The sequence below is a fragment of the Mirounga angustirostris genome, unplaced genomic scaffold (assembly GCF_029215605.1).
Source record: "Mirounga angustirostris isolate CCGP_5_RB_7025 unplaced genomic scaffold, mMirAng1.0.hap1 SCAF_10, whole genome shotgun sequence".
Taxonomy (NCBI): Eukaryota; Metazoa; Chordata; class Mammalia; order Carnivora; family Phocidae; genus Mirounga; species Mirounga angustirostris.
This window is the reverse complement of record NW_026991718.1, coordinates 9330908-9347173: the sequence shown is the minus strand read 5'-3', so window position 1 is coordinate 9347173 and position 16266 is coordinate 9330908. Positions and strand designations below refer to the sequence as shown.

The 16266-nt window shown below is 45.3% G+C and overlaps 1 protein-coding gene across 1 annotated transcript in view; it reads left to right on the top strand.

The window, feature by feature from the left end:
- The window catches only part of DCDC2C (doublecortin domain containing 2C), a 107010-nt gene that overhangs the window by 77269 nt on the left and 13475 nt on the right, over window positions 1–16266 (top strand). Inside the window, exon 11 of the mRNA XM_064573528.1 lies at window positions 2694–2697. Within this exon, the coding sequence (XP_064429598.1) occupies window positions 2694–2697 (4 nt within the window). The remainder of the gene's footprint in view (window positions 1–2693; window positions 2698–16266) is intronic.

The following is a 16266-nucleotide window of genomic DNA, read 5'->3' as shown; positions in this document are numbered from 1 at the left end:
ACTCCTGGTTTCTGGTCTGAGGACCCTCCTGCTCCCTGCGGGGCCTGCCCGTCCTCACCCCTCTCACAGCCCCGTGTGTGCAGCAGGGAGACTTCCCTCCAGCGGCTGCCTCTGGCACAGGATGGCCCCCAGCTCCCTGCAGCTTCCGGCTGGGTCCAGTGTATTTCCGATGGGTCTGCCACCCTTGTCACTGTGCAGGGAAGAAGGGAGGACCCATTCAGCCAGATGCTGAGGGAGGCGCCCTGCTCCTCATCAGCCGGTGTCGGCTGTTCACTTATTAGTTTGTTTTCTCATTCATCAGTTGTCTACGATGCTATCTGTTCTAGCAAATTGATTTCTAGCAGATGGACCAAACTCTCTACTTGGAGCCATTTGCTAGGACATAGGCAAGAATAGCACCAGGTGCAAGCAAATGCTTAATTAAAGGTGTCAGCAGAGCTACCTCCTATGGTGTGAGAGCAAAAAATTTAATAGAACTTTATGCCCAACTTATAATGCATAAGTAGCAGAAACAGGACCCAAGAGAGGGTCTTTCTGCATTCAGCGAGGTGGTCCCCTCAATTGTGAGCCTGGCCCCAGAGTGGGGGCCTTGTGGCCAATTTCTGTTCTCCATGGGTGGTCCTCTTCTCACACTCCTGCTGGTTTCAGGTGGACAGGTTTAAAAAAAATTTTTTTTTTATTTTAGAGAGAGAGAGTGGGGGGAGGGTCAGAGGGAGGTGGAGAGAAGCAGACTCCCCACTGAGCACAGAACCTGATGCGGGGCTTGGTCCCACAATGCATGAGATCATGACCTGAGCCGAAACCAAGAGTCAGACGCTCAACCAACAGCACCACCCAGAAATTAAAATATCACCACATAGCGCACAAACCATTGCAGTCACAAAAGGAAAGCATTTTATTCATATTTACTTGGTTTTCCATGTGAGTTATAGAGATGCTGTCTATAACTTTTAAAATGTATGAATTATTCTTAATTACAAAAATATACATGGTCAATTTACAATGTCTTGTATGGTACCAAGCAATCTGGAGTTTAGGTTTGTGTAACATAGGGCCATAAATATAATTTTTGGACACAGAAAGTAGCATTTTAAATTCTCATTTCTGGGAAAGTTTAATGAGAAACCTTTACTGGTGCTTACACCACACTCCAGGAAGGTACTTTTAGGTGAATTTATTACTTAGTTACCCACAATTGACAGCCATATTTTGGAGAAAAAAATATCTTCACCCATGAGTAGGTTAGAGAAAAGAAAATCAAAAACAGGAAGAGGAAGGGAGCTGGAAGGCCCGTGAGCCGTTTGAATTGACAATGAGATTGTTTAGGGGCCTTTTCTCTTGATTCCACATTATCTTCTGTGAACCTGGCAGCTTTTCCCTGGGAGAAAGCGGAGATGAGAAATAGTCGGGTACCTGTAACTCAGAACCAAGCTCTGCCCTTGAGATTGCTTGGAGGTGCCCTCCGTGAAGCCATGTGATATCGAGTCAAGTCAAGGCATGTTCTTTATTCATCTTCGGGGTTTGTCTATATTGGTACTGAAGGAGGAGAACCCACAGCAGTACAAAAAAATGTTCTATAAATAAAATTCACATTTTTGCTTGTAAATAGAATGAGTACAGAGAAAACAGGCTTTATTTTTTTGAACTTGTGATAAGTCAAAGAACAAATTTATACCTTGCATTGAAATGCCTTAAGTAATGCATTTCACAGATTGGCGAAGATCATGGGCAGAGAATGCATGCGAATTTCAGCAAACGTACATCTATTTGCGGTGGAGTCAAACACTCCTAAACGTCCTTCGGTTCCATCCTCTGATTCCGAAGCCTGTGTGATATCCAACCTTCTTTGTCACTCTTGTCCACATGTGTGTCATGAAGCCTACACACCTGGCACTGACCAACAGGCCTGATCAGGCCAGCAGCTGGCTCGCTGCCCAGGCCTCCTCCCTGGAGGATGCTGGGCCCGCGGGATCTTACAAGTCTGAGCCAGGGGTGTCTGGGTGGCTCAGTCGGTTGAGCCTGACTCTGGATTTTGGCTCAGGTCATGATCTCGGGGTTGTGGGATTGAGCCCCATGTAGGACTCTGTGCTCAGCAGGGAGTCTGCTTGAGATTCTCTCTCCCTCTGCTCTTACCCCTGCTCACGTGTGCATGCGTGCTCTCTCTCTCAAATAAATAAATCTTAAAAAAAAGTCTGAGCCAGAAGCACCCCTAGAAACGACTCTTTTTTTTTTTTTTTTTTTAAGATTTTATTTATCTATTTGACAGAGAGAGACACAGCGAGAGAGGGAACACAAGCAGGGGGAGTGGGAGAGGAAGAAGCAGGCTTCCCACTGAGCAGGGAGCCCGATGCGGGGCTCGATCCCAGGACCCTGGGATCATGACCTGAGCCGAAGGCAGATGCTTAACGACTGAGCCACCCAGGTGCCCCCCTAGAAACGACTCTTATCCAGTCCTTTCTTATTACTGAGGAGCAAATGGAAACATCACCTTACTTCTCTCAATATTGTGATTTTTAGGAAATTCCCTATTGCAATAGAAATGCCTGAAACCAGTTGCAGACATCCAGTGAGGGTGTACTCTGCGTTCAGAGCCTGTTCAGTTGCACAAGGCTCTGTGCAAGGTTCAGAGACAGGACAGTGCAGGCTCGGTCGCCGGAGCATGAGTGGCAGCTGTCCTGTCCTGGGTCCTGCAGAAAGGCTGCCGCCTGAGGAGACCGAGCGTGCTTCGGCTCCGTGCAGGTTTGTTTGCTCTTCCTCAAGCCCTCGGACGCTTGGATGGCTCACCTGCATCTTTTGGTGACAATGATCTTGTCCAGATCTTCATCTATACGTTCCAGGACCGACTTTTCTACTCTTTTCCAGCCTGTGTGTTTCTAAAAGTAAATGAAGGTGGCTCTTCAGCAGCTTCTGATAATTTTTTGGAACTCTGGGATGAGAGTCAGATATGGCGTCTCTGGATGCAAGCGAGGTAGAGGTGGCCATTTCAGCCTGGAGAGACTCCTAGGATGGCCTCTTGCTCAGGATCCCGAGGTTGCCTTTGAGTCGGACTGTGGCTTCGAGCCCCAGAGGAAGACACATCCTGTTATTTCCTAAATGAGCCCATCCTCCATCCTTCTCCAAAATTTCTTTTCTCGCCACTTGTGAGGGTCGCTGTGCCTGTGATTTCTGTCTGCCTTGTCAGTGTCATCACTCTTCCCCCCACTCATGGATGTTTGTCTTGCTGTCCAGTAGCAGAGGTGCCTGCTTTGAGAAGTTGTCCTGGCCATCCAGCATGGTGGCCTCCAGCACGGTGGCCTCCAGCACGGTGGCCATCCAGCGCGGTGGCCTCCAGCACGGTGGCCATCCAGCGCGGTGGCCTCCAGCACCGTGGCCATCCAGCACGGTGGCCATCCAGCACGGTGGCCTCCAGTATGGTGGCCTCCAGCATGGTGGCCATCCAGCACGGTGGCCTCCAGCACGGTGGCCATCCAGCACGGTGGCCATCCAGCACGGTGGCCTCCAGCACGGTGGCCTCCAGTACGGTGGCCTCCAGCACGGTGGCCATCCAGCACGGTGGCCATCCAGCACGGTGGCCTCCAGCACGGTGGCCATCCAGCGCGGTGGCCTCCAGCACGGTGGCCATCCAGCGCGGTGGCCTCCAGCGCGGTGGCCTCCAGCACGGTGGCCATCCAGCGCGGTGGCCTCCAGCACGGTGGCCTCCAGCACCGTGGCCATCCAGCACGGTGGCCTCCAGTACGGTGGCCTCCAGCACGGTGGCCATCCAGCACGGTGGCCTCCAGCATGGTGGCCTCCAGCACGGCTGTCCAGCAGGTGTACTTGCCTGTCTTTATTCGCTGACCTAGGGAGCTCGTCATCATTTGCTTTGTGTGTAGCCCCATGTCAGGGCGCTACAGGAGACCCTTCCACTCTCATCCTGTCTCTCCCCATTGGCCCCACCCCTGCCTCTCCTATAGTTGCTGCCCTGTGATGGGACTCAGCAAACATTTCTCATCTGCTGTTCTATCCTTCAATTTTTCTTGACACTGCGTATCCATCTCTCAGTCATCAAACTCCTCCATTCCTTGGCAGGACACTCTTGTCCCAAAGGCCAGTTGACTTCTCTCTCTGGGCCCACCCCCAAGCAGAGACCCCACATTCTGTCATTCTGGTTCTCCTCTCTGTTGCTTCCCTCATGGGGACTTTACCCTGATGACTGAAATTATTTGAGTTGCGTTGACCTTCCTCTCTGGTCCCCCTTCTGTTTCCAAATGCCATTTCGGCCCCTTGTCTTTAATGGAAACTTGGATGACCTCAGTTCTTCCAGACACTCATAGCACGTAGAACCTTGTGATGCTTATGAGCCTCTGCATTTCCACTTAGATGTCCCCTCAAATAGGACATGTCCTCAATGCCACCCAGTTCCTCCTTGTCTCTGTCATGGCACCTTTTTTCTTTCCTAAAAAGTCACCACTTGGTGCCTACTTTCCAACGTCCCTGGATCTGAGTCTTCCCTCTGGCTCTGTGCCTCAGTGCTGATTGATATTGGTCAACTCCTGGCGTCATACTGCTCTCCTGACTCTGTTTATATCTGCACACCTTTTCCCCTTTAACTATGTCCCTGCTCTTTTCAAACCTTTACTGTCCCTACCTAAGTCTGACCACTTCTGTGAAACCATCATTGGCACTCCAAGCTTTGTCAGTTTTTGAGATCCTGCACAACTTACTCTGTGTTAACGAAGTTATTATACACGGTTATTAACATTGAATTTTATAGATTTGTTATTTGCTGTCTCACGGGGCATGTATTTCCTATTTTTTAATTAGTCCCTCAGTACAACCATATATTTCTTCATCGTAAAGACCACACCGTACGTTCCCTGCAGCCCTCAGCAGTGACCAGCAGAGCCTAGGGCACATAGTAGGTACTCAAAAGGTAATTGGTGATTGGCTACATTTGAGATTTTCAGGAAACAGACATTTAAAATGAGAATCAAAATTTGTTTTCTGTCTCTGCAGCTGAAATTTCCCTCCATTTTTAGAGAGGAGCTGTTCCCCTTTTTCTCCTTTGTGCCTAATTTACTGAGGAGCTACTTTCTATTCTGTTGTATGTGTTGCCCCTTATTTTATTTCTTGGCTTCTGATTTCTAAAACTCCACCTTAAGGATGACAGCAAATCCACAAAGGAAGGACTCAGCAGGAGCAGACACATTTTTTAAAAACATTTTCTTATCTTGCTTGAACTTGATTTTTCCAAGAGGTCATAGTTATTACATTATCATCAATATTTACTGAAATCCTGCCATTTTCCTAGTAAATGTTTTTTTTTTTTTTTTTTTTAAATTTTACATGTTCCTCCCACCCACCTCCCCTCTGGTAACCATCTGTTTGTTCTCTGTAGTTAAGAGTTTGTTTCTTGGTTTGTCTCTTTTTTTCCCTTTGTTCATTTGTTTTGTTTCTTAAATTCCACATATGAGTGAAGTCATACAGTATCTGTCTGACTTATTTCACTTAGCATTATACTCTTTAGGGTTATCCATGCCATTGCAAATGATAAGATTTCATTATTTTTTTATGGCTTAGTAATATTTCATTGTATACATACCACTTCTTTATCCATTCATCAATCAATGGACACAGGCTGTTTCCATAATTTGGCTACTGTAAATAATGCTGCAATAAACATAGTGGTTCATGTATCCCTTTGAATTAGTGTTTTTGTATTTTGGGTAAATACCAGCAGTGCGATTAATAGATCAGAGGGTAGTTCTTTTTTTTTTTTTTTTTTAGGGTAGTTCTATTTTTTAACTTTTTGAGGACCCTCCATACTGTTTTCCAGAGTGGCTCTACCAGTTTGTGTTCCCACCAACAGTGCATGAGGGTCCTTTTTCTCCGCATCCTCACTGACACTTCTTGTTTCTTGTGTTTTCGATTCTAGTCATTCTGACAGGTGTGATGTGATATCTCATCGTGGTTTTGATTTGCATTTCCCTGATAATCAGTGATGTTGGGCATCTTTTTATGTGTCTGTTGGCCATTTGTATGTTGTCTTTGGAGAAATGTCTGCTTATGTCTTCTGCCCATTTTTAATTGGATTATTTGGTTTTTTTTTTTTTTTTGAGTGTTGAGTTGTATATGTTGTTCATATATTTTTAATACTAACCCTTAATCAGATATGTCATCAGTAGGTTGCCTTTTAGTTTTGTTGATTGTTTCCTTCAGAAGGTTATTATTTTGATGTAGTCCCAACAGTTTATTTTTGCTTTTGTTTCCCTTACCTCAGGAGACATCTCTAGGAAAAAAGTTGTTATGGCTGATGTCAGAAAAATTACTGCCTGTGCTCTCTTCTAGGATTTTTATGGTTTCAGGTCTCGCATCTAGGTCCTTTGTCCATTTTGAGTTTATTTTTGTGTATGGTGTAAGAAAGTGGTCCAGTTTCATTCTTTTGCATGTTGCTGACCAGTTTTCCCAACACCATTTGGTGAAGAGACTGTCTTTGTCCCATTGCATAGTCTTGACTCCCTTACTGAAGATTAATTAACCATATAATCATGGTTTATTTCTGGGCTTTCTATTCTGTCCATTGATCTATGTGTCCATTTTTGTGTCAGTAGCATGCTGTCTGGATGACTATAGCTGTGTAATTTTTTTGATTTATTTATTTTTGTCTGGGAGAGGGGGAGGGGCAAAGGGAGAGGAGGGAGAGTCTTTTAAGGAGACTCAGTGCTGAGCACAGAGCCTGATGTGGAGCTCGATCTCATGACTTTGAGATCATGACCTGAGCTGAAGCCAAGAGATGGATGCTTAACCGACTGCACCACTCAGGTGCTCCCAACAGCTTTGTGATATAACTTGAAGTCTGGAATTGTGATGTCTTCAGCTTTGCTTTTACTTTTCAAGATTGTTTTGGCTATTCTGCGTCTTTTGTGGTTCCATACAAATTTTAGTATTGTTTGTTCTAGTTCTGTGAAAAATCCTGCTGTTATTTAGATAGGGATTGCATTAAATGTGTAGACTGCTTTGGGTAGTAGAGACATTTTTAAATTTTTTTTTTTAAATTTTATTTATTTATTTGAGAGAGAGAATGAGAGAGAGAGAGAGAGAGCACATGAGGGGGGGAGGGTCAGAGGGAGAAGCAGACTCCCCGCTGAGCAGGGAGCCCGATGTGGGACTCGATCCCAGGACTCCAGGATCATGACCTGAGCTGAAGGCAGTTGCTTAACCGACTGAGCCACCCAGGCGCCCTAGTATAGATATTTTAACAGTATTTGTTCTTTCAATCCATGAGCATGGAATGTCTTTCCATTTCTTTGTGTTGTCTTCAATTTCTTTCATCAGTGTTTTATAGTTTTCAGACTACAGGTCTTTCACCTCTTTGGTTAGGTTTATTCCTAGATATTTTATTATTTTTTTGTGCAATTCTAAATGATACTGTTTTCTAAATTTCTCTTTCTGCTGCTTCATTATGAGTGCATGGAATGCAATGGATTTCTGTAGCTTGATTTTTGTATCCTGTGACCTCACATTTTTTAGAAACATTTTATTATCTTGCTTGGTACTCAGTTGTTCCAAGAGGTCATAGTTATTACATGATCATCAATATTTCCCAAAATCCTGTCATTTTCCCAACAAATAATTTTGATATCAAAAGGAAGCATTTTATTTAAAAGATCTCATTGCCTTTATCCCATAGAAAAAGAGGAACACATACATGATGTGTAAAGGAGGTTCATTGTTATAAGGGATGTTTAAAAAAGGGTCTTAACCTAATTTCAGAGTGTGTCTCCCTGGACTGTCCTTATAACTGCAGGGCATTTCCAGTGAGATTTTCATGGTGTAAACTTTTACCCCCATTCTGTCCTTTCAGGGAATTGTAATGTAGATTTAGGAAAAGTCTACCTTCTATTGAATTATTAATGACATTTTCTTTCTAGGTCTATTTGGACTAGACTGGATTCCGATTCAAAACTTGGAAATATAAACTGAAGTGGGGATGAAGGCAATCACTGATATGTGTCGAGTTAACATTTTTCCATATTAATAAAATAAAATCAAGGAAATACCCAAATAACCTCACCTAAGTGAAATATCCCTACTCTGACCCCACCAGATCCCAGGCAGAGCTGATGACAAACAATACACCTTTTATTCTTTCTGCTTATTTCCTGGGGGGCATTTTGGGTAAGGGAGGGTGGCAGTCACGGGTGGGGTAAGCCAGCTCAGATCACAGTGATGCAGGCGCCTTGGAGAAGGGCCCCATGTGCCCTGCTAATGACCCTGCAACATGGCAAAGAATGGACGTCATCTTGTGTCTGTGTTTTGAGCCCCGCACTTCTGCAAAATGTTGTAGAAAGTATTTATGACATTTTAAAGGAAGTGACTAGGGTTTTGCAAGTAAGTTTTTAATGTTTAATCTTAGAGACGTATAAGGACTTATGGATTGTTTACTGCAGGCTTTCCACGATGCTGCAAGCCAAATCGAACAGTTTTATTGGAAACAGTGATAAAATGCAAATAGAGAAATATCTCATTTATCCCTCATTTTTAAGCAATGCTAAGTTTTGCAAAAGCGATTTTCCATACATGTGATGCTGAAGATAAAGCACAATTTCTTCATTTTGAAAATCCTGTCTCCTGATGAAATCAGCCATCGTTTTGCACACAGTAAATCTCTTTGCTGTGTTGTTTGCTGTTTTCGGAGAGGATTGAGGTCCCAGGCTTCTGTCTCTTTGCAAAGTGGCTTCCGCTGCTGCCTTTTGGGTTCTCCTGGGAACTCTGTGTGGTTTGTCCTGCCTCTCTCATGGTGGGACTCGGAGTGCCTCCTGTGGCTGTCAGCATCTTGCTCCTGACTCGCTCACGGGCGGGAGGCAGAGGGACGCTCGCTGGAAACGCACCAGTGGGCTCCGAGGGGGAGATTGAGACTCCCACCGACAGGTCAGGGAGGTGCTGCTTCCGGGATTACGGATCTCAGGGCATTAGGGATCTCAGGTCAGGGAGGTGCTGCTTCCGGGATTACGGATCTCAGGTCAGGGAAGGGCTGCTTCTGGCATTAGGGATCTCAGGTCAGGGAGTATGTTCTTTTGGGAGTCTGTCTTCCACTTACTGTGATCCATTTGGGATTTGTGGGGTGACCTGGTCCATGTGGGATTTGTGGGGTGACCCGGTCCATGTGGGATTTGTGGGGTGACCCGGAGGCCGGCAGCCTGGGTGGTGAAAGAATTCACTGGAGGCAGAACAAAGGAGATAGAAGTTTATTGAATATGCTGCAAGGGAGCAGTGGGTGGGCAGCAAAGGGGAGACTGTCCGCCAGGAGGCGGTGGGGGGGGCTGTAGTTAAGGGGGGAAGGTTAGGAAGTATGGGAATGTATGGAATTTTCCTTTTTTGGTATCTGTGCCTGGTTGTAAGTGGCCACTGGTCTGCAAGGGCCTGTGGATATTTCGAGGTGGGTCTCCGATGAGTCTGCGCTCAGCCTGGCGGTGGCGTGGGCCCTTCTGCCTCACGCAGGTTCCTGCTACTCCAGTCTGCTGCCTGAAAGCAGCCTCGGCAGGATTCTTCTGTCTTGTAGGTACTGGCCAGTTGTCCCTTTCACTTGCTGAGCGGTGGTCAGCGTTACAGATGGAATACTGCGTGTTTATCCATTCCCCAGTTGAAGGACTTTGGGTTGTGCCCAGTTTTTTGCAATTTTGTAAAGAGCTGCTCTGGACATTTATGCACTGATTGGGTAAATACCCAGGAGTGAGATTGCTGGGTTTTGTGGTAAAAACGTATTTAACTTTGGGACATAAGGAACTGGCCAACTTTCCCTCAGTGGCTGTCCCATTCTGCTCTCCTGAGAGAAACCCTACTTGTTCATGATGTATTATCTTTCTTTACATATAGTCAGATTTAATGTGTTAATATCTGTGAAGGATCCTAGTGTCTGCCATTTTCTTGTGATGCCTTTGTTTGGTTTGACATCAGGGTGAGGCAGGCCCCAGAAAGGGTCCCCCAGTGGTGTCTTCTCATGATCACGCTGGGGTTTTGGAAAGAATGCTGCAGAGGTGAAGTGCCCTTCTTGTATCATATCGGAGGACATCCATGTGGCGTCCCCAGTAATAGCAACCTTCATTCTTGGGTGACATGGTGTTATCAGGTTCTCCTCTGTAAACTTACTATTCATGCCTTTGCTACTCTGTGTGTTGGAAGCGAGTTGCTAAGTCTCACCTCCAAAGGAAGTAAAGTGTGAATTCACCACCACCTCATAGGGAATATGTGCTTCTTATCTCCAATTTAGTTATTTATTCAACCATTTATTCACATCATTATGGACTTCTGTATATTTATTTTCTACTTTGGGTTCTAATCCAGTATTACATTATTTGTTGTTCTAATTTTTCCAGTTTGGGCCACTGTATTTTTTTCAGCTTGGCTCCTGGATCCTTTGATGTGTTTTGTTAATTTAAGAACTTCCTTTTTTCTGTTACTATGAGTTCCCCCACAGGCCCCTCTGTTTTCTCTGCCCTGGCCATGGGATCAGCCATTCATCCAGGGGGCCCTGGCTGTGTGCACTAGGCTTGTTGCGCTCACTCCGATCTGATCTGTGATCTGCGTCTGAAATCCTACTCCTTGTCTTCCCCTGCACTCCACCCTAGGGCAGGCCCTGTCTCTCCTTGGCAGAGTCTGTCTGCTGGGTTCTAGGCTAGTAGGTTTCCCTGTGGTCTCAACTCTCCGATGAGTTCAAGAAAATTGTAATTTCATAGATTTTTTTCACTTTTTCTTGTTGTTAGGATAGGAGGGACTCTCTTTCCAGTTTTCCACTTAGCACGGTAAAGCTGGGTCCTTTCTGACATGGGAAATGTTGGGGAGGACGAGATGGTGGTTGACGGCTTGGAGTGGCCCACGGGAATCTGTGAACTGGGTCCATAGGTCCCGTTCTCCAGCTCGGTCCCTGGACTGCCCAGAGTGAAAAGTCCAGCAGACTGGGGCTGGAGCTTGAGGCCAGATGAGGGGAACTTTTCTCATTCATGGGGATCCATGGGCTTCGTTGATCTTGGTCTGGACTCACAGGCCAGGCTAGAGTCAAGGTGGCACTTGCCATTTCATGGAAAGGTAGGTAGCCTTCCAGGGCGGCTATCATGTTTTGGCAAATCATTGTTGAGTGCACTAATATCCCCAGTAGACTAAACTTTGTTGCAGACTTCAGTCCTCAGGGTCCGGTTGTGGCTGAGCGTCTCACTCCTAAGGACTCCTGCTTATAGTTCAGAGAACAGAGTTTCAGCTGCTAACACTGATGGTTTCTATTTCAGGAAGACAATTCACGAATGTCTTTTAAGAAAAGTGTTCCCTTAAGACACAACACAAAGAAAAAAGGTATGTCATGTCGATAGTGAAGAAATAGAAATGTGTATTTTCTGTAATAATTCAGCCATGGGTGCGGATACTGGTATGATCCTATTATATAAACAGCTAGTCACTCTTGTCTCTTGAAATATAGTTAAAATATGCAGAGAACATTCAATAGACAAAAGGTCTTACTTCTTGCCCACCATACATTTCTGGCCCCCACCCCAACCCCGTAACAATAACATCACCAAATTAGAAATACTTTCTTAAATTGTTTTCATAACTGTTTACTTATAATTTTTTAGATTTGTAGTTCTATTTATTTAAAAAAATTTTTAAAGATTTTATTTATTTGACACATAGAGCGAGCACGAGAGAGCTGCAAAGGCAGAGGGAGAAGCAGACTCCCCGCTGAGCAGGGAGCCTGATGTGGGACTTGATCCCAGGACCCCCGGATCATGACTTGAGCCAAAAGCACCCCTAGATTTGTAGTTTTAAAAGAGGTTTGATATATATGCCTTTCTGGTGTAACATATTGGCCACGAAGAGTAGGAACTGACATTTTACAGTATTAAATGACATAAAGCTTGGGAAATGCTTTGCAAATTGTAAAAATCCTATGGACATATGAACTCTCTTTTCATTATGTAAGTTGGATATTTTACAGATGAGGGGGCTGAGGCACAGAGTGGGTAGGTAGCCTTTCCAAGGTCACATGTTATTTCCCATTTCTGAATTCTCCTGTTGCAGCAGAACTTGGACGGCGTGTCTTCTGGGGTCTGAAGGTCTCGTGTCCATGGGTAGGAGCAGAGGACCCTGAGGTTCATGCCGTAGCCTTGAATCATGGCTTGGATCTTTATCAGTAACTACTGTGCTCTTTGGTTGTAATTTAGTCCCCAAAACAGAACACCTGCAGCCGTTTTCCCTTGAAAGGGTGGTGATTACAGTTCCATGAGATAATGGTGTCTTCTGAGATTACCTCAGGGATTACCTAGCTCTGTTTGTTGCCTCCGCTCCTTCTGTGGACCTGATTGTGAGGACCTGGGCATTGTTCCCCTTGAAGAAAGATAGAGGGGTGTCTACACAGGAAAGGCTGAAGGGAGCTCTGCTGGCTTGTAGGGAGGAGATGCGCCCAAACTCCCTAGGAAACTGGCTGGGCACCACGGGTAAGTCGGCCGGAGTGTCCATTCAGTTGTAGAGTATGGGTCTGAACGACAGCGTCTCTATTTGTTATTATTTTTAACTGAAGGATGCTCTTCAGGTGACAATTCACGCCAGAGAAATCTCAGTGGGCAACACCTAACCTGGCTCCCCCTCCCAGCCCCTCCTATGCCCTTCCCTGCACTCAAGGTCTGGAGTACTTTAAAAAATCCCATTAAATGCTATAGGCTTTTATGGAGCCTTAAGTATAGGAAACATATTGAACCATCTGCTTTAACAGCACTTTAAAAATACACATGGATTCCAGAACACCTCCATAGACATTTCCTTTCGATTTTTATTTTCATTTCAACAACCTCGCTCAGTGACACTCCTCATTTTCCAGAGGAGAACAGAATGACAACCCACCTTGTCCTCGGTGACACAGGTGACAGAAGAAACAGCAGAAATTCAAGCAAATCCATCTCCTCCCCCCCCACCATTGTCGGTGAGGCACAGCGCTGGCCGCGGGCTGGGCTGGTGCCTCCCACGGGCCTGGTCCAGCATGCGCTGGTGGGCCGGAGGGTTCGCCCCTCACGCCAGCATGGAGTTGCCTTGAGGAGGTGGCTGTGAGTGATTTTATGACAACTCCAGTTGGTTTCCAAGTGGCCAGGTTATCTCTGGGCTCTACTCCATGGATCTGTGGTTCAGTGACACACTTCGAGGTCTCTGGGCACTTTTTCACTCAAGTACAGGCCACAGGGCTGTTGGAATTAATCAGCCAATCTGAGGCCACCGGAGATTGTGGCCCAGTGCAAAGACTGATTTGGGAGAAGGGAGTGAGCCCATTTCACACCTCACTTAAAAAATGTCACCTTTCCTACCGAATGCTCGTGGCTGTTAGCGGCCATCTATCGACCGCCATAGAAGCAGGTGCTCGAGGCCCCAGAGTTCTGGCCAGTTGTAACCCGAGTTTCCAGACCAGTGCTCTGCCTTCTTACATTTTGTTCGCGTTTGCGAGATTCGTTTTTCTGGGGCCATGAGGCCATTTTAAGTCCCTGAGGTTTAATCCAAGGCAGTGGTAAGTTTGTTTGTTTTATGTTACTGGGAGTAATTTTTGGCCATGTCACATTGCTGTTATTTTTGCTTGTTTTTGAGAATTGGGAAGTAGAGGGATATTTGAAGTGAAGGAACAAAAGAATCAGAAGAAAAGACCAGTATTTTTTCCTCTGTGATTTTCAACCTTTTTACTTTGCTTCAGAGGGTTCCCAGTTCTAGGGGCAAAGCCAGGGAACAAGCATGATGCTGCCCAGCACCCAGGTGCCTGGCTCAGAAACCTCCCTCTGCAGCCTCCGTGCAACGGGTCCTCACCTGTTGCTCCTCCGTGTGCTGAAGGCTTGGCAGCCCCCAGGCGGAGCGTGGCCAGGCCAGACTCTCAGGCTCTTCGGAGTCTTCATTAGATGTCTTTTTTTTCTTCCTATGATTTTAGTAAATCTGGAAACTTAGGAATCATTAAAATAAAATTGTAACTTACTGATTATCATTCAAAGAGCTACTAATGGTTGATGAGACTTTGGGTCCAACAGGCAGGACGGGCCTCATAAAGAGCAGAGAACACGTACCCAGCTTTTTTGATCAACACCTTTTTAGGTCAAAAGCACCTCATGATTTTGTGTGCTTTTCTTAAGTATGGTCTGTTTTGACCATGTCTTTTGACTTGTGGTAACAGCCTGCTCTGGCCAAATTAATTAATACGGTTTATTTTTTTAACTCTCATTTCCTATCTTTGGGTAAAGTGAGGGGACTTCCTTGCCTGAACCAGGCTTCTGCTCATTCCCTGCTGTTTTTATGAATCTCATCAGAGTGACCCCGAGCAGATTGGTGATTGGGTTTCAGGGATGTCAGCCCTCACGGCCCCTTCCCTGTTTCCCCACCCCTCAGTGGGTCCTTCCCTGCTTTTCTTTCTTCCTATCGGGTGGCCAGTATATAAAGCCTCTGCTCTGGGGAACTGTTACCAGTTATTTACACTGTAGTGTGAAGCTAAGTTGGTGTCCCAACTTCCCTTGTACATGGAAGCCACCTTTACTTTGAAGAAGCTGACTACTGGTTAAGTAGGTGTGGGAAGGAAGTAGTTGAGCTCCAAGGTGTGTGAGGCCAGCCCTGGTCAGTAGGGGAGGGTGTTAACCAAGCAGAAAATGACTGCACTGAATACACATCTTATTTGACCCAGGATAAGGAACACTGAGAGAAAAACAGATGGTTATCGTTGGCTTGGTGTCTGGCCCTGGTTTGCGTTTCCCTGTCTACCCATCAGCGTGTCTGAGTGCTTCTGTGTGGTCTTCGGTCTTTGGTCGGCAGTAACTTAGCCAGTGGGCATTTCTCTCCATTCTGTACATTATAAGTGCTGTTATTTGAGAGGTTTTTTTTTCTTTGGCAAATTCGTTTAGTGATATTCTGTGATCTTTTAGGTAGGTGTAAAATGGTGCTTAGACTAAACCTGGTACAGAGGAGAGTGAGCGCAGAGCATCCAGAAGTAGTCCTGGAGCCTGCGGTCTCCTGGCTGTGTCAGCTCAGACCAGTCCCGGGGCCCCAGTGCTCACGGGTAAGGGGGGGCCATGGCATCAGACACTCCCTTCCGGTTCCAGTTGGGCTGGATTTGTGCAATCTGAGTGTGGTTCAGCTGCTCCTATCCGCTCTTCTCAGCTGATGAGCGTGTGAGGAGCTGCCCATCCCTCGTGATGCTGCCCACCCCGAGGGCTTGACTTTAGTTCTCTGGGGGTTGTTCGAGTTTTGAATCTAATCTTTGCCTTTAGACAGAACTCAAGCCAAGTAATTCTAGAGAAAAGTGTTCACTATACTTTTCTCCTTAGATACTTTCCTTACTCCTAAACCTAAGTCATTTCTGAGAACCTAAGATCTCTCTCTTTCTTGGGCTAGCCAGACTAACTCAATTCCAGTATAGTAATTGATCTACAGTCATTCTTGGGAGATCCTGTGGGTTTGGTTCCAGAGCGCCACAATAGAGCTAATAATATTCCTGTAAAGCAAATATTGCAGTAAAGCAGAGCCAGATGAAGGTTTTGGTTTTCTACTGTACAGGAAAGTTACATTTATACCATATCGTAGTCTGTTAAGTGTGTAATAGCATTATGTTTAAAAATCAATGTACATAGGTTAATTAGGAAATAATTTATTGCTAAAAAATACTCTCATCTGAGATTTCAGTGAGTGGCAATCACTGCTCATAGATGACTGTAACACATATGACAATAATGAAAAAGTTTGAAATATTGCAAGAATTGCCAAAATGTGACATGCAAACATAGGCAAATGCTGTTGGAACAACGGTCCTGACAGACATGCTTGATGCAGAGTTACCACAAACCTTCAATTTGTAAAACAAAAACAAAACCAAAACCAAAACCAAAAAACAAACCCAGTATCTGCAAAGTGCAATAAAGCAAATTGCAATAAAATGAGGTCTGCCTGAATATGAAGCCCCTCTCCAGTTTCGTAGGATTAATAATGTTAGCTCGATTAAATGATCTTTCAAGTTCATAAAAATTGTTTCTTGGCGTCTAGACAAGTTGAGTTTATATGGCTGCTTTCCTCTTCAGTGATGGGAGACTATGTGCCTTATACGCAGGGGTGCAGGAAAAGGGACCGTTGTCTTACCTGAGAGCCATGGAAACAGGATATAGGCTTTCCCCGTTTATTGACATCACTCCTCCAAAATGGTCTTGTGGAGCTGTCATTGGATACATTAAAACTGATAAGACAACATTAATATGTAATTACTTATAAATTGTATTAAAACCATTTGGGAAT